The 18,676-nt window shown below is 46.4% G+C and overlaps 2 protein-coding genes across 2 annotated transcripts in view; both read left to right on the forward strand.

The window, feature by feature from the left end:
* LOC308475129 (uncharacterized protein) overlaps positions 1-18,676 on the forward strand; it is a 61,376-nt gene that overhangs the window by 33,795 nt on the left and 8,905 nt on the right. The window lies entirely within an intron of this gene.
* LOC308475143 (uncharacterized protein) lies at positions 1,521-4,398 on the forward strand. Its single transcript, XM_081002096.1, has 4 exons — positions 1,521-1,796; positions 2,077-2,159; positions 2,278-2,404; positions 2,768-4,398. The coding sequence occupies exons 1-4, from the start codon at positions 1,586-1,588 to the stop codon at positions 4,393-4,395; spliced, it is 2,049 nt and encodes a 682-aa protein (XP_080858222.1). The 5' UTR covers positions 1,521-1,585; the 3' UTR covers positions 4,396-4,398.

The raw sequence follows: 18,676 nt of genomic DNA on the forward strand, positions 1-18,676 counted from the left end.
TGCCCATACCTGGCCCTCTGAGCAATGAAAAAGGGACCCCACCCCAGGAGTCTGCCTTGAGAATGGCAGAGAGTCCAAGTGCAAGAAAAGGAGACGGAAGCAGGGGAGTGGGGGTGGGGGGAGAGCAACTCCTGAGAGCAACTCCAGGTGAGGACCCCCACTAAAGCCAAACATCCATTTTTCACAAGATACAAATGACTCCCTTGTCATTCAGTTCTGACTTCATGCATTGACTGGAAGGCAGGAGAAACCAGGTGGATTCATCTCCCAGAAATCCCTTGCCTCCACATTTTGCATTGCAATCTTTCTTCTAGAAGAGCTAGAGTCTGCTTCTTCTTCCTTCTCCTCCTCTTCTTCCTCCTCCTCCCCCTCTTCTCCTTTTTAGAAACGCCCTTTTCACCTGGCCTAGGGGTGAGGCCAAGACTCACCCAGCTCTACTGTGTTAAATATCTATTCTGTAGTTCACCTCCTTTGTAATGTTTTATTTTTATATCTTTAAGAGAATATTTGTTTTCAGTTATGTTGCTTTGACTATAGACTATATTTGTCTTTCTTTAGCTTGTTTTATTTCTGCTTTATTGATTTTGTGGGATTTTGTGGGATGTGAAACTGCAGTCAAGTAGAACATTCCTACAGTGGACACATTAGGGGATGTTTTCTACCACTCAGGAGAAGACTTCCTGTTTCCGCCTGAGCTGGGACAGACTTCCACTACATGTGACTTGAAGAGGGTGCAGTCTGTTGTACTAGCATGGAGGAGCACACGGCCTCCATGTTCTGATCAGTGTGAGTTCTCCATTTTGTATGTTGCTGTGTGTTTGGAGAAGTGACTCCTTAGTGGCAGTCATTTGGGACTAACTTCTATATGGAAAAGTTCTAGTTGTTATGTAACCTAAGCCTGCCTTCAGGGATATGTCTGTGAACGTGAATGAATCTGTGAGACTCATCCATGCTTCCTCACGGAACATTTTCTTCTCCTGATATTAGACAACTTTTATAACGGAATAATGTGTTTCCTTCGTAGGATTTGCTAGCGCCTCTCCTTAAGACAGACAGAACTTGGCAGAAGACCAAAGGGTTCCTTCCGATCTCTCAGAGGCTTCCTGAGAGCACAGATGGATGAACGAGACTCAGCTGGCCCTGGAACAGGAAGAGGCCATGCCATCCAGACTGGGAGCAGTGGGGGGTTCTGGGAAACCCAGAAGATCCTGGTTGAGGAGGACACCCTCCTCTCAGAGGTGCAGAGCCAGCAGTTGAGGCAGTTCTGCTGCCAGGAGGCGAAAGGACCCCGAGAGGTTTGCAGCCGACTCTACCACCTTTGCCATCAGTGGCTGAAGCCGGAAAAACACACAAAAGCTGAGATGCTGGACCTGGTGATCTTGGAGCAGTTCCTGGCTGTCCTTCCACCAGAGATGGAGAGCTGGGTGAGGGAGTGTGGAGCGGAGACCAGTTCCCAGGCGGTGGCCCTGGCAGAAGGTTTCCTCCTGAGTCAGGCAGAAGACAGAAAGCAGGTGAGAGAGACTTTCCTCTGGATACTCCCAAGGGGCTCCAAACAGGACAGAGAACATCCCATCATGCTCTACTGATGGCTCATTTTTTTTCCTGGGAAGGCATCCATGGAATGAGATCTGTCACCCTTGAAGCTGTTGGCCCTGACATTCATTTTTTAATTCTTCTCCCCATTCTCTCTTTTGAATCCTTGTTTATTTTTCAGGGAAAGGATCTCTTTGCAGAAATGTGCCAGGTATCTTCTGCAGCAGAGAGGCCCCTGTTGGACACCAGAGAGAGGCAGCTGGGTAAGGAGGATGGAGTTTTTTCTCCGTTTAGTCTCATTCTGTTGGTTTTCCAACTCATCTGTGGGTTCTTTTCATCTTTTGTTGGGAGAGATAGTGGGACCAATAGCCCAGAGGAGGGGAGATATATTTTTCAAAACTAACATCTGAAATGCACCCAAATATCCAAATGCACTCAGCAGGTGAGACTTTCTCAAAGGCCTCTCTGTAGTTTAGATTCACTGATTTACCTGTGAGACAAGAAGGCACTCTGGGCCTCCCCCTTACCTTTTTCCTCTTGCAGGGGCCACAGTGATACTGGCTAGACCTCTTCATCCATCTTGTCAAGGGGACAGAATGGAAGCAGTGGCTGTGGATCCAGATCAGGTCAGGGGAAGCTGCCTTGTGGGGACAGAGGTCAAGGAGCAGAACAAAGTCGTAGATCAAGACGTGGTGGTGAACAATATTGCTGTCTCATAGGACGACATTTCCCTTTTTTTTTTAGGGTCCAGTCTGCTTTGAAGATGTTGCTGTTTGTTTCACAGATGAGGAGTGGGAGTTGCTGGATCCTGACCAGAGAGCTCTGCATAAAGATGTCATGGAGGAGAATCATGGGATCGTGGCCACTCTTGGTAAGGATCCCTTTGGAAACATAATATCTGTTTTTAAATTCAAAACAGCTCTCTGTGATGAACATCATATATTTTCAGAGAACTCAACAGCGCCCCCTTAAGACACCTGGGATTACAATATTGCAGCTTCTGAACTCCCCAGGCCATTTTAAGTGTAAACTTCAGAGTTGTTAGGGAAGTTGGAGTAGCTTATCGAATCACAGGTTCCCCTAAGGATGTCGGTTGATCCCCGTTAATTAATGCACCCAACCCTTCAGAAAACCATCCATCTAACCCACTTGTGTTATTCCTATATTACCAGTGTTAACAAGTCTTCTTCCTTAATTTGTCCCTGAGGCGCTAATCCATTACTCTTCATTGCAGATAGTGATGGACTGGAAGTCAAGGACAAGGGTGACCATGACAAAATCCCCACAATGGAGAAGCTGAATAAATATCTTGAAAGTAGAAAAAGTTCCAATTCCACTTCCCATCAAGGAAATCTCATTAGGAAGAAACCCTATCAGTGCATAGAATGTGGAAAGAGCTTCAGGAAGAGCTCCTCTCTCACTTCCCATCAGAGAATTCATACAGGGGAGAAGCCCTATCAGTGTGTGGATTGTGGAAAGACCTTCAGTGACAGCAGCAATCTCACTTCCCATCAAAGAATTCATACAGGGGAGAAGCCCTATCAGTGCTTGGAATGTGGAAAGAGCTTCGGGCAGACAGCCCATCTCACTTCCCATCAAAGAATTCATACAGGGGAGAAACCCTATCAGTGTGTGGAATGTGGAAAAGGCTTCAGTCAGAGAGCCAATCTCTCTTCCCATCAAAGAATTCATACAGGGGAGAAACCCTATCAGTGCGTAGTATGTGGAAAGAGCTTCACTAATAGCTGCAGTCTCACTTCCCATCAGAGAATTCATACAGGGGAGAAACCCTATCAGTGTGTGGAATGTGGAAAGAGCTTTAGTCAGAGCTCCTCTCTCACTTCTCATCAAAGAATTCATACAGGCAAGAAACCCTATCAGTGCGTAGTATGTGGAAAGAGCTTTAATGGTAACTCCAATCTCACTTCCCATCAGAGAATTCATACAGGGGAGAACCCCTATCAGTGTGTGGAATGTGGAAAGAGCTTCAGTCAGAGTGCTGGTCTCACTTTCCATCAAAGTATTCATACAGGGGGCAACCCCTATCAGTGTGTGGAATGTGGAAAGAGCTTCACTCACAGCTCCGATCTCACTATCCATCAAAGAATTCATAGAGGGGAGAAACCCTATCAGTGTGGTGAATGTGGAAAGAGCTTCAGTCAGAGCTCCAATCTCACTATCCATCAAAGAATTCATACAGGGGAGAAACCCTATCAGTGTGGGGAATGTGGGAAGAGCTTCAGTCAGAGCTCCAGTCTCACTTCCCATCAAAGAATTCATACAGGGGAGAAACCCTATCAATGTGTGGAATGTGGAAAGAGCTTCAATAATAACTCCAATCTCACTTCCCATCAGAGAATTCATACAGGGGAGACACCCTATCAGTGTGTGGAATGTGGAAAGAGCTTCAGTCAGAGTGCCGGTCTCACTTTCCATCAAAGAAATCATACAGGGGAGAAACCCTATCAGTGTGTGGAATGTGGAAAGAACTTCAGTACGAGCTCTGATCTCACTTCCCATCAAAGAATTCATACAGGAGAGAAACCCTATCAGTGTGTGGAATGTGGAAAAAGCTTCAGGAAGAGCTCACATCTTTCTTCCCATCAAAGAATTCATACAGGGGAAAAACCCTATCAGTGTGTGGAATGTGGAAAGCGTTTTAGTGTGAGCTCCTCTCTCACTTCCCATCACAGAATTCATACAGGGGAGAAACCCTATCAGTGTGTGGAATGTGGAAAGCGTTTTAGTGTGAGCTCCAATCTCAGTTCCCATCAAAGAATTCATACGAAGAGTGGAAAACCCTTCATAATACAGTTTTCAGCGCTAGAAAAAACACACCACTTTAAACAGGTCTTTGGCTGATTGACATCTAATGCCCTTTTAAAATGTGGTGGGGAGGTGGGAGTTACAGGTTTGTGATGTGTGTTTTGTGTTTTCATTGTGTGATTTTATGTTTTAACCGTCCTGAGACCTGTGAGTGTAGGGAATGGGAGCCAACTCTTAGAGTCTGAGGGGTCTTTGCCCCCCAATAAGATATTTGAGGGGGCCACCCCCCAGTTCATAGGAACAGCCATTCAAATGGCATGCATGAACCGCATCCTGTGACTGTTTAACCGAGGTGGGGCTTGCTAAACCCCTTCTATATTTTATTCAAGTTGGCACCCCTGCTATAGGGCACTATAGAAATGAAATAAATATAATAACACCATCTTGATCGCCTTCATCTGCACATGTTCCAGCTTGACAATATCCTTATCATCATTTAAAAAATTTATGTGCCTATCTGAGGATTTCACGGTGTTTCACAACAAAAACATACTGGTTGAAAGAATGGCTTTCTCAAAAACAAGTCAAGCCAGAGATAAGAAAATATGGGAATTTTCCAGAGTTACCCAGAGGAGGATGAAGGTGATGTCAAAGAAGCAGCTAAAGCTGAGGAAGCTGCTGAGGATGATGATGACGATGATGATCAGAGTTCGGATTCCAGTTCAGTGGGCGGCGCTGCTGCTGGTGTCAGTGACAGTGATGACACAGCAGACTACAAGAGCGCAAAGGCCTCAGTCAGACCATCTGATGCGTCTGACAATGAACTGGAAGAACCACTGTTCACCATTGGTCCCTTTTCTCCTAAGAAGGAGGAGATGAGTCCAGAAGACTTGCGTCTAGTACGCAGATCTGAAAGAGCCACAAAGGGCAGACCTCCAAAGAGATTTGCTGATGAGTTTGCTAAGACAGCAACTGCTGTTCTTAGTAGCTCAGAGAAGGTATGGGAACCTTCAAGCTTCAAAGAGGTTCAGGAGTTAACCTCTAAAGATGCTGAGCCTTGGTTTAATGCCATGAAGGCTGAAGTTGATTCCTTGAACAGGAACCAAACTTGGGAGTTGGTACCGGTAGTCCCAGGAATGAGACTGGTTGGCAGCAAATGGGTCTTCAAGGCCAAGACAGACCAGAATGGCAAGGTAGTTAGACACAAAGCCAGATTGGTTGCCAGAGGGTTTTCACAGGTACCAGGACAGGATTACCACGAGACCTACTCACCCACCGTCAAATATGAGAGCATTCGGCTGATGCTCAAGATAGCTGCAGAGGAGAAACTGCATGTTTCCCATCATGACATTAATACAGCTTTTTTGTACGGGATTTTGGGGGAGGAGCTGTTTATGCTTCCACCTGATGGAATGCAGATACAGAAGGGAATGGTCTGTAAGCTGCGGAAATCCTTATATGGTCTCAAGCAGAGTGCCAGGTGTTGGAACACAAAGCTCACTGAGACATTGCTTTCTCTAGGTTTTCACCAGGGCAAAGCTGATCCATGTGTGTTTGTCAAGGAGGAGGGGCAAAACAAACTGTATTGTTTATGTTTTGTTGATGATCTTCTGATGTTTTGGAAGAATCAGGCTTTGTACCAAAGCACCCTAGCTCAGCTGAAGGAGCACTTTGACATGAAGGATCTTGGTGAGGTATCCAACTATCTTTCTCTGCAGGTGGAGAGGGACCAAGCAGGTAATTTTCTGCTACACCAAACACAGAAAATTGCTGATGTATTAACCAGGTTGAATTTGGTTGATGCAAACCCAGCAGACACACCGATGGTGACAGGTTACCAGGTAGACAGTACTGCTGAAGCGTTTTCTGACACAACGCTGTACAGATGCATTCTAGGCAAGTTGAATTTCATTGCTAGATGTTCAAGACCTGACATAGCTGTAAGCTGTAACCTGCTTAGCAGACATGCCAATAATCCTACTGTTCAGGATTGGAAAGCTCTGAAGCGCATAGCCCGCTATCTGAAAGGGACTATGCACTACAGGCTGAGGTTCACCAGTCAGAAGACTGGAGGTCTTGAAATCTTTGCAGATGCTAGTTTTGGAAGTGACACCACGGACGGTACAAGCACTTCTGGAGTATGCTACATGTACAACCACTCTCTGTTTGACTGGCTGTGCAAGAAGCAGACGACAGTGAGCCTAAGTTCCTGTGAAGTGGAACTCAATGCTCTGTCATTTTCACTCATGGATTGTGAATGGTCGATGCAACTGTTTAAGGACATCGGAGTTTCTGTGAAATGTCCTGTACAAGTGTATCAAGACAATAGATCCTGTTTGGCTTTGCTGAACTCGGAGAGTTGCAAGCAAAGAACCAAGTACTTGCAGATTAAGCTACATCGTGCAAGGGAGTGTATTCAGAAAGGACTCATTCAGGTGTCCTACATGCCAGGAAATGAAATTCCTGCTGATCTGTTGTCTAAGGTTGTTAACAGAGAACAACTTAAGGTTTACGTACAAAGGTTGCAATTGGGTTGAACCACAGGTACTACAGGTTACACAGAAAGGGGGAGAATGTTAGGATATTTCTGTTCCACCTTAAAAGGGAGCAGGCTGTGAGTCACAGAGTCTGCGTATTTCCTGTTCACAGGATGTTTATGTTTTCTGTTGCTTTCGTTTTCTCTCTGTGTCGTAGACACTGAACCAGGCAGTCATATTTTTCTTTGTTCTGATCAACGCTGAATAAAACTTGTAAATAATGCTCTCCTGAGTACGACTTTGGCTGTGCATTATCTGCCGATAGAGTGTGCATGAGCTCTGGAATGTGGCAAGATATTTTCTAGAAACTCATGTCGCTAATTGCTGATACTGCGTGCCTACGGGAGATCGATGGATCGTCCGGCAGACGGCTTGGGGCCATGATGGACTTTGTCTCCCTGGCAGTATCCCAACAGTTCATCCACGAACAAATGGGGGTAGCCTCAGGCGTTCTAACTCAACCCACAGTATAGCGCCCAAGCCGCGGAATTAATTGCACTCATACACGCTTGTGAAATTAGCGAAGGAAAAAGGACCACCATTTATACGGACAGCAAATACTGCTTCGGGCTAGTACACACGACCGGCCAAATATGGCTCCAAAGGGGCTTCTCAACTGCCACCGGCTCCCAAATTTCACATGCCGCCCTGGTGGAGAGACTGCTAATGGCCATCCACTTACCCACCACAATAGCTGTCATCCACTGTAAGGCGCACACCAAAGGAAGGGACCCAGCCTCAAGGGGTAACAGATCTGCCCCCGCCTTGGGCCTGCCAGACTACCGGATTCCCTTTAATTTGTTCATCCACGAACAAATGGGGGTAGCCTCAGGCGTTCTAACTCAACCCTTCCGAGATCAAGAAAGGCCAGTAGCCTATTACAGCTTACAGCTAGACAATACCGCAAAGGGAGCAGTAAGTTGCCTAAGGGCTATTGCCGCCGCTGCGATCCTCCTCGAAAAGGCCCAGGAAACAGTATTGGGACATGAAATCACCATCCATGTTCCCCACTCTGTCTCCACCCTCCTAACCCTGAGAGGCTGTCACCACTTCTCCAATTCCCGCTTAAACCGATACGAGGCCCTTCTGCTAACTCCATCCAACGTCACCATTAAACGGGTGAATTCCCTCAACCCAGCTACCTTGTTACCCCTTCCTGACGATGGCACCCCACAACATGACTGCGCCACAATAGTCCGCCAAGCTGAGAAACCCCGAGAGGATTTAGATCACCTCCCCTTAGAAAACCCGGACCTAATACTTTACACTGACGGCAGCTCTAAAGTCATCGATGGGGAAAGAAAGACCGGGTATGCCGTTGTCTCTGACTTTGAAGTCTTAGAGTCCAACCCAATTAACCCACAGTATAGCGCCCAAGCCGCGGAATTAATTGCACTCATACGCGCTTGTGAAATTAGCGAAGGAAAAAGGACCACCATTTATATGGACAGCAAATACTGCTTCGGGCTAGTACACACGCCCTGGTGGAGAGACTGCTAACGGCCATCCACTTACCCACCGCAATAGCCGTCATCCACTGTAAGGCGCACACCAAAGGAAGGGACCCAGTCTCAAGGGGTAACAGACGGGCTGATAAAGCAGCCCAGACGGTTGCGCTTCGCCCCCCAAACAATGAATCCGAATTCCAAGCCTTACAGTTTCCTGCCGACATAGACCCTACACAAATATACAAATCGGCCTTAGGGGAGGAGAGAGCCATGTGGGAATCTATAGGCGCTACTGAGCAAAATGGTATGTGGATCCTCCCCGATGGCAGAACCGTCCTTCCAAAAGCCTGGACTCCAAAATTGGTGAGGATCCTCCACCAACAAACACACTGGGGAAAGGAGAGGTTAATAGAGCATGTTAAGAGGTCTTGGTACGCTCCAGGGATAGCAGCCGCGGCTACAGCAGCCTCAAAGAACTGCATCATCTGTAATAACTTCAACCCCAAGCGTGAGCCCAGGAAACCACCAGGGGCTAGACCATGGGCCTTTGTCCCCTTTGAAAGCTTACAATTGGACTTTATCGATCTGCCCCAATGTCAGGGCTTTAAGCATGCCCTAATCATATTAGACCAATTCTCTTCTTGGGTGGAAGGGTTCCCCTGTCGGAAAGCCAGCGCCACAGTAGTTGCTAGGGCCCTCCTACAGGACATTATTCCCCGATTTGGAGTGCCCCGCCGCTTGGACAGCGACAGGGGAACTCACTTCACCGCTGACGTAGTGCAATTCGTGGCCAAGGCTCTCCAAATAAAGTGGGATCTCCATACTCCATACCATCCACAATCTTCTGGCCAAGTAGAACGTATGAACCAGGAGATAAAAATACAACTGGGAAAACTTTGCAGGCTCACAGGGCTGAAATGGGTAAATGCGCTCCCACTGGTCCTCCATAACATACGCAGTGCCCCAACCGGACCTTTGAAGCTTTCCCCGTTTGAACTCCTATTCGGGAGACCTCCTCCTGTTTACAACACCTAATTTCCCCTCTCAGAACTCGAGGTGGGGGAAGCAGAACTCACTAACTATATTATTCAGCTCCAGACACAGCTCCAGCGCCTCCACCAATACGCAGCTATCGAAGGACAGAACCTGCCCATCGATGTCCAAGCCCACTCTTTCCATCCAGGTGACTGGATCCTGGTCAAGGTTTACCAGAAACTACCCCTCCAGCCTGCTTGGGAAGGCCCCTACCAAGTGCTTCTGACCTCACCAACCGCTGTGAAAGTAGGAGAGAAAAACGGGTGGCTACACCACACGAGGTGCAAGACATCGCCACCACCCCAGGAGACGCTAGAGAGCCTCGGAGAGGATTATACCTTCGAAACCCCACCTCCCTCGCCGACCTCCTACGTCGACGACGACGAGGAACAGACCGGACCAGATCGGGGCCAGAGTCGGGCTCAACAGACCGGACCGGACGCCACATCACCCAACTGGACTTCCGAGATCATCCCAGACACCAACGCCATCAAATTACGCTTTAAACGGGTTTGACAGCTCATTTGACAGCTCGCTTTGACAGCTCCATAGACTGCCGCTTGCTTGACAGTTCATTTGACAGCTCGTTTGACAGCTCGTTTTGACAGCTCCATAGACTGCCGCTTGCTTGACAGTTCATTTGACAGTTCGTTTGACAGCTCGCTTAGACAGCTCTATAGATTACCTCCTTCTCCGCTTCCTTGACAGCGAGTCTTGACAACTAGTTTGACAGCCGACCTCCTTCCCCTTCCAGCCTCCCGTGACTGTGGACTGTGAACTCGAAACCGATCATGAACTTGATCCTCACCTTCCTTATCCTCATCGCCCTGACTGGGATCTCGCCTTTCTCACCGGACCATTGTACAGGACTACAAACGGACTATCACTTCTTGGATTACCACAGGGTCGAGACCGGAGGAAAGTCCAATCCCGACCGAATGGGGGACTTTGATTTCTGCCTTCCAGAATCTCGGACCCTGTTGCGCCATTCGCTTGTACCCCGATTCACTGATAACGAATACTGGGAACTGTTTAGCCGAGATAGGGACCTGCAACGCATCGGGTCAGCTGCCCTCACCCTCGATCACTCCTTCTACCGGCTGAAGTGTTATAATGGGACCTACCTTCTTTACAGCAACGGGGAAGTCTTGCGGAGCCCAAATTGGACCGAGATCGAGGTAGGAGGGGCCTCACATGTGAACCACCCCTCCGAGAACTTGATCTTCGGGTTCCAGTGCCTCCTTATGACCCCGGAACCCCGGAAGCCTCAACTCCAGGGACTCTGTCTGAGGCGGTTCTGCTGCCTGTGGAGCCTTGGGGTCACTCACGATTGGAAGGGGGCCGAGTACCTAGAAGGCTGGCACCACCCTGTGCACCCCTCACGCTCCCCCACATGGGACAATGTTGGGCCTCTAAGGTGCGGTGGCATTGCCAAGGATAGACGGCTTCTCAACACCAGTGACCCACTCCACCCATTCGGTACTGCACCCCGACAATTTGGCACGCACCCCGCCTTCCCAGGAGAAGACCTTCTCTCATCCTGGGAACAAAACTCCTATATCAAACTCCTCAGCCAGGTGGCAAAGGAAGCACCCTACCCAGGAAGCACATGCAGCCAGCCACCTTCAACAGAGCCTTCCCCTTGTCCCAGTGCCAGTGACTTTGGAGCAATTCTGTTCCTGAGATGTTACCTCCTGGAACCTAACCGCATTAAACCTGACACACCAGAGACAGGTTTAACAGTGGTTAAGAAAGTTAAATATTTGGGGATTAACATGACAGCAAAAAATGGGAATTTATTTAAAGATAACTATGAAAAATGCTGGTCTGAAGTGAAAAAAGATTTAGAAATTTGGTCAAATTTGAAGCTTTCACTGCTGGGCCGTATTGCTGCGATAAAAATGAATGTATTGCCTAGAATGTTGTTTTTGTTCCAAACTTTGCAGATCGTGGACAAAATGGATTGTTTCAAGAGGTGGCAGAAAGATATTTCTAAATTTGTCTGGCAGGGCAAGAAGCCTAGAATAAAATTTAAAATACTAACAGATGCAAAGGAAAGAGGTGGATTTGCCCTGCCAGACCTTAAACTTTACTATGAATCAGCAGCCTTTTGCTGGTTGAAAGAATGGCTACTTCTTGAAAACACTGACATTTTGGACTTGGAAGGTTTCAATAATGTATTTGGATGGCATGCATATCTATGGTATGATAAGGTCAAAGCACATAAAGCATTTAGAAACCACATTGTCAGGAAAGCGCTATTTAATGTCTGGCTAAGATATAAGGATTTGTTAGAAAATAAAACCCCAAGGTGGCTGTCACCAATGGAAGCAAAAGCCTTGAAAAAGGTCAATATGGAGGTCAAATGGCCGAAATATTGGGAAATTTTGGAACAAGACGGAGATAGACTGAAATTGCAGAGTTTTGAAAAATTAAAAAACAAAGTGCGAGACTGGCTACATTATTATCAGATAATGGAGGCATTTAAATTGGACAGGAAAATTGGCTTCCAGGTGGAAAGATCCAAATTAGAAACAGAATTGTTAGAACCCAAAACTAAGAATTTGTCAAGAATGTACAACTTGCTGCTGAAATGGAATACTCAGGATGAAACGGTAAAATCGGCTATGATTAAATGGGCACAGGATGTTGGTCATAATATTATGTTTGCTGACTGGGAACAGTTATGGACCACAGGTATGAAATTTACGGCATGTAATGCCTTAAGAGAGAATATTATGAAAATGATATACAGGTGGTACATAACCCCAGTCAAGCTTGCAAAAATCTATCACTTGCCCGATAACAAATGTTGGAAATGTAAAGAAACTGAAGGTACATTTTTTCACCTTTGGTGGACGTGCCCAAAGATTAAGGCTTTCTGGGAAATGATATATAATGAATTAAAAAAGGTATTGAAGTATACCTTCCCTAAGAAACCAGAGGCCTTCCTCCTGGGCATAGTCGGCCAAATGGTGCTAAAAAAGGATAGAACTTTCTTTATGTATGCAACAACAGCAGCAAGAATACTCATCGCAAAGTATTGGAAGACACAAGAACTTCCCACGCTGGAGGAATGGCAGATGAAACTTATGGACTATATGGAATTGGCGGAAATGACTGGTAGAATCCGTGACCAGGGAGAAGAGTTGATGGAGGAAGATTGGAAGAAATTTAAAGACTATCTTCAGAAACACTGCAAAATTAAAGAATGTTAGAGTGATGTTGGACTGAAAATAAGCGGTTTCCAGCTGTACAGGTTAAAGTTAATGATAGACTAAGATTAAAGATTAAGATTAAAGATGTTTAAAGAAATGGAAATTTGATATTAAGAGGGAAAATTTTAACGTTATATGATATTAAGATCAAGGATTAGGTTTAAAGAAGTTGAAATTATATATTTTAATATTTTATCAAATTAAAGATTGGGATTAAAAAAGTGGAAAAGAAACTGCTGGACAATCAATTTGGACTGGAATACAAAAGAGGGAGGTATGAGGAAGTCCAGAAAATAAGTAACTTAAAAATGGAAATAGAAAAGAGATATTGTTTTTAATTGTTATGTTTTTTGTTGTTGTTTCTTTATTGTTGAATTTTGTGTTGTTTTTTGTGTGTGTTGTTGCTATATGTACTGCGTATGTTTTTTTCCTCTTTCTTTGTTGTTTAAAACCTTAATAAAAATTATTAAAAAATAAATAAATAAACCTGACACACCAGTATCTGTATCTCACCGGCCCTACGAAAGGACCCCTCTGCCGCAGCTTCACTGGAGAAGGGACCTTCATCGGATCCAGCACATGCAACTCTGATCTGGAGATCCTACCCACTGGCCAAGTTACCATCACCGACATAGGGGGTTCCCAGACTTTCCCGGACCTCACTACTGCCTGGGCCACTGTTGTCGGCCACCCCCCCCCCCAACTGGAAGCCTCAACCCACGGACTTCATGCTACTGCAGGCTTTTGCTTCAGGCAGAATGGAGTCCTACCTCAGCGGCTTATTCTGGGTGTGTGGACACCGTGCGTACACCTGGGTAAGCCCACACATGTCTGGATCCTGTTTCGTAGGATATATCGTCCCCGGAATTAGGGTAGTTCCCCATCTACCCCCCGGGAGACAGAGGAACAAAAGAGAGCAGAAGGAGCTGTCAGACCTCTCAGACGTTGCTGCAAATGGAGAGACCGTAGGCAGAGCCCTCTTTCCCGCCTATGGGGCAGGATCTAATCATGTGGACATTCATAGAATCATAGAATCATAGAATCATAGAGTTGGAAGAGACCACAAGGGCCATCGAGTCCAACCCCCTGCCAAGCAGGAAACACCATCAGAGCACTCCTGACATATGGTTGTCAAGCCTCTGCTTAAAGACCTCCAAAGAAGGAGACTCCACCACACTCCTTGGCAGCAAATTCCACTGTCAAACAGCTCTTACTGTCAGGAAGTTCTTCCTAATGTTTAGGTGGAATCTTCTTTCTTGTAGTTTGGATCCATTGCTCCGTGTCCGCTTCTCTGGAGCAGCAGAAAACAACCTTTCTCCCTCCTCTATGTGACATCCTTTTATATATTTGAACATGGCTATCATATCACCCCTTAACCTCCTCTTCTCCAGGCTAAACATGCCCAGCTCCCTTAGCCGTTCCTCATAAGGCATCGTTTCCAGGCCTTTGACCATTTTGGTTGCCCTCCTCTGGACACGTTCCAGTTTGTCAGTGTCCTTCTTGAACTGTGGTGCCCAGAACTGGACACAGTACTCCAGGTGAGGTCTGACCAGAGCAGAATACAGTGGCACTATTACTTCCCTTGATCTAGATGCTATACTCCTATTGATGCAGCCCAGAATTGCATTGGCTTTTTTAGCTGCCACGTCACACTGTTGGCTCATGTCAAGTTTGTGGTCAACCAAGACTCCTAGATCCTTTTCACATGTACTGCTCTCAAGCCAGGTGTCACCCATCTTGTATTTGTGCCTCTCATTTTTTTTTGCCCAAGTGCAATACTTTACATTTCTCCCTGTTAAAATTCATCTTGTTTGTTTTGGCCCAGTTCTCTAATCTGTCAAGGTCGTTTTGAAGTGTGATCCTGTCCTCTGGGGTGTTAGCCACCCCTCCCAATTTGGTGTCATCTGCAAATTTGATCAGGATGCCCTTGAGTCCATCATCCAAGTCGTTGATAAAGATGTTGAATAAGACCGGGCCCAAGACAGAACCCTGTGGCACCCCACTAGTCACTCTTCTCCAGGATGAAGAGGAACCATTGATGAGCACCCTTTGGGTTCGGTCAGTCAGCCAGTTACAAATCCACTGAGTGGTAGCATAGTCAAGACCACATTTTACCAGCTTCTTTACAAGAATATCATGAGGCACCTTGTCAAATGCCTTGCTGAAATCAAGGTAGGCTACATCCACTGCGTTCCCTTCATCTACCAGGCTTGTAATTCTGTCAAAAAATGAGATCAGGTTAGTCTGACATGACTTATTTTTCAGAAATCCATGCTGACTATTGGTGATCACAGCATTCCTTTCTAGGTGCTCACAGACTGTTTGCTTAATGATCTGCTCCAGAATCTTCCCTGGTATTGATGTCAGACTGACTGGGCGGTAATTATTTGGGTCCTCTCTTTTCCCCTTTTTGAAAATAGGGACAACATTTGCCCTCCTCCAGTCTGCCGGGACTTCGCCCGTTCTCCAGGAATTCTCAAAGATGACTGCCAGTGGTTCTGAGATCACATCTGCCAGTTCTTTTAATACTCTTGGATGCAGTTCATCTGGCCCTGGAGACTTGAATACATCTAAACTAGCCAAGTATTCTTGTACTATCTCCTTAGTTATTCTGGGCTGTGTTTCCTTTGCTGAATCATTTGCTCCAAATTCTTCAGGTCGGGCATTGTTTTCTTTATCGGAGAAGACTGAGGCAAAGAAGGCATTGAGGAATTCAGCCCTTTCTGTGTCCCCTGTTTGCATTTCACCATCTTCTCCTCTGAGTGACCCCACTGTTTCTTTGTTCTTCCTTTTGCTACTGACATACCCATAAAAGCCTTTTTTGTTGCTTTTAACCTCTCTAGCAAGCCTGAGTTCATTCTGTGCTTTAGCTTTTCTGACTTTGTGTCTACACGTGCTGGCTATTTGTTTGAATTCCTCTTTGGTGGTTTCCCCCCTTTTCCATTTTTTGTACACATCCTTTTTAAATCTTAACTCAGTTAAAAGTTCTTTAGATAGCCACCCTGGCTTCTTTAGGCACCTTCCATGTTTCTGTCTCATTGGTATTGCCTGACGTTGTGCTTTTAGTATCTCCCTCTTAACAAACTCCCAGCCATCATGAACTCCCTTTCTTTTTAGTATTACTGTCCATGGGATCTCACCCAGCACTTCCCTAAGTTTTATGAAGTCAGCTTTCTTAAAGTCAAGAAATTGAGTCCTAGTATGCTTGGCTGCTCCTTTCCGCTGTATAGTAAACTTCAGAAGAGCATGATCACTCGCGCCTAATGATCCTTCCACTTCTACCCCACTAACCAGGTCATCAACATTGGTTAGGACCAGATCTAAAATGGCTGTTCCTCTTGTTGCTTCTCCCATTTTCTGGACAATGAAGTTGTCTGCAAGGCCAGTGAGGAATCTGTTTGACCTTATGCTCTTGGCTGAGTTTGACATCCAACAAATATCCGGGTAATTGAAGTCCCCCATTACTACTATCTCCCTTCCTTTTGCATGCTTGGCCATCTGTTCCAGGAAGGCAACATCTATGTGCTCCGTTTGGCTTGGGGATCTATAGTAAACTCCCACAATGAGGTCACTGTTATTCTTCTCTCCCTTAATTTTGACCCAAATGCTCTCACTTTGGCTTTGAGGTTCTAAATCTTGGATCTCTTCACAGGTATACACATCCCTGACATATAACGCCACTCCTCCTCCTTTCTTGTCTGGTCTGTTTCTCTGAAATAGATTGTATCCCCCCATTATTACATTCCAATCGTGGGACTTATCCCACCAGGTTTCAGTGATGCCTATTATGTCATATTTAGTTTGCTGTACCAAGAGCTCAAGCTCATCTTGTTTATTTCCCATGCTTTGCGCATTAGTGTACAGACATTGAAGTCCATTAATCATTCCCCCGTGTCTCTTATTTAAGGATTTTTTCCTCCCACCATTAGGTCTGTGTGCTGTTTGCTCCATTTGGTCTATGACATTTGGATGATCATCTTCATCAATTGATAGACTCCTACCTTCAGGAGCACTGTCTCCCTCCCCCCCATTAGTCAGTTTAAAGCCCTCCTGATGAGGTTTCTGAGATTTTTGGCAAAAACATTTCTCCCAACCGTTGTGAGGTGCAGCCCATCGCTTGCCAGAAGTCCATCTTCAAGAAACTGCAGTCCGTGATCTAAGAATCCAAACCGTTCCTGTTTACACCATTTGCGAAGCCAGCTGTTCACTTCCACTATTTTCCCCTCTCTCCCTGGGCCACGTCGTTCAACTGGGAGGACAGATGAGATCACAATTTGTGCATTTAATTGCTTCAATTTCCTGCCCAGAGCCTCGTAGTCTCTTTTGATCTTCTGGAGGCTATTGCTTGCAGTGTCATTGGTTCCCACATGAACCAAGAGGAAGGGGTATTTGTCAGTGGGTTTTATGATTCCTTGCAGTCGTTCAGTTACATCTTGGATCTTAGCCCCGGGGAGACAGCACACTTCCCGAGACATCTTGTCAGGCCCACAGATCACTGCTTCTGTTCCCCTCAGTAGGGAATCCCCTATCACCACTACACGCCTCCTCTTAGGTTTGGTCGGGGTTCTTCCGTGAGCTGTCCGCTCCAAGGTCGCCTGCACATTCCCTGAGGACTGACTTTGCTGCTCGTCTTCATATACCTGATCGACTGTAATGAGGGAGAGATCCTCAAATGGAGTCTGCTCTTCGTCTTCCATGCTAGGGGAGAGGACCTCAAAGCGACTGTGTATTTCTAAACAATCAGAGCGAACCCTGGGCCTCCTACTTCTTTGAGTCACGTTTCTCCATATATCTGGCTCCTGTGTTGGTGAACTAGCCTCCTTCTCAGGGGAGTCCCCTGTCTCCTCCTTGGTGGAGACGGTGTGCTCTGTTGCTTCCAAGATGAGCTCCAGCTCTCTAATTCTTTGGAGCGTAGCTACACGTTCCTCCAGTTGCTGGACTTTGTCTTTTAAGAGGGCAATCAACATGCAATTGCTGCAGGTAAAGCTGCCTGCAACCTTTGGCAAAATGGCAAACATTGCGCAGGAACCGCAGGCAACTGCAGCTGTTCCCTCCCCCTCCATCTTGAGAACGTGTCGTTGGGGGTGGCTACAGTGGTCCTCCATCATAAAAAGCGTGAAGACTGGAAAAATAACTCCCCCCACAAAAAAACCTAGGTCTCCCCCAACAAACGTTTGAGACTAGCTCCCCTAAATCTAAAAGATGGATCAAACTGCGCGCGCCGCTAGGCGCGCGCCGCTGCCCTGCAAACTCTGATAAGCTCCTCCCACAGCTAATCACCTGCCTCAACAGAAACCCTGCCCCCTCTGACCTTTGCACAGGGAGAGCAGCCAATCAGCCACAAAGAAACACACACACACAAGAAAACCCTTTTTGCTCCTTCTTCAACTGCTGCCCTGCAAACTCTTCGACTTACTGACATCCTTCTCAAGTTCATGCAAGAAGCGGCCCAGATCACGGACTCCCTGATGTCAGAACTGTCTGAGGTAAGACAGCTGAGTTTGCAGACCAGGATTGCGAAGGACTTTTTGCTGTCCAGTCAGGGAGGGACATGCGCCTTAATAGGCACAGAGTGTTGTACATATGTGACCGATCAATCCTTAAATATCACTGGGCATTTAAATAACATCCATGAGCTAGCAGGGAGGCTAAATGATATACAACATGAAGGGCTATCTGATGTGGACTTGTGGGGTTGGTTGCCCAAGCTAGGATGGCTCCGACAATTGCTCAAGGCTATATTTCTTACTGTCCTTATTGTTGTCCTTTGTCTCTCTATCCTCTGTTGTGCTATACATTGCATTACTCCTTGCTGCTCCCTCCTTCACTGCCCTGTTCAACCTGCCCCCTTTTCCCTCAGAGCCTATTCCCGCTCACAGGTTAGTCCGACGAGCTGGGTGGCAGAGCAAACTCGCAACCAGATTTTTTCCGTAACAAATTCATTTGACTGGCCTGACTACTTGCTACACCACCACCCATCTGGCTGGGTTTATTTATTTATATTTATTTGTACCTGCACACGCAGACAATCATTATTATCTCATATCAAAAATTGGGAGAGGGTCTCTTGGTACAGCCCTCCAGTGCACACTAGCGGCCAAAATTGTGGAACCTTCTGGACAAAATGTATTTCCGAGGT

The sequence above is a fragment of the Podarcis pityusensis genome (genome assembly GCF_964106645.2).
Source record: "Podarcis pityusensis genome assembly, chromosome: 4".
Lineage (NCBI taxonomy): Eukaryota > Metazoa > Chordata > Lepidosauria > Squamata > Lacertidae > Podarcis > Podarcis pityusensis.

Coding starts and splice junctions, on each gene's coding strand:
- LOC308475143 (XM_081002096.1), top strand. CDS start 1,586: ATGGCTCATTTTTTTTCCTGGGAAGGCATCCATGGAATGAGATCTGTC. Junction 2,160..2,277: donor TGGCTGTGGATCCAGATCAG/GTCAGGGGAAGC, acceptor TTTTTTTTTTAG/GGTCCAGTCTGCTTTGAAGA. Junction 2,405..2,767: donor TGGGATCGTGGCCACTCTTG/GTAAGGATCCCT, acceptor TCTTCATTGCAG/ATAGTGATGGACTGGAAGTC.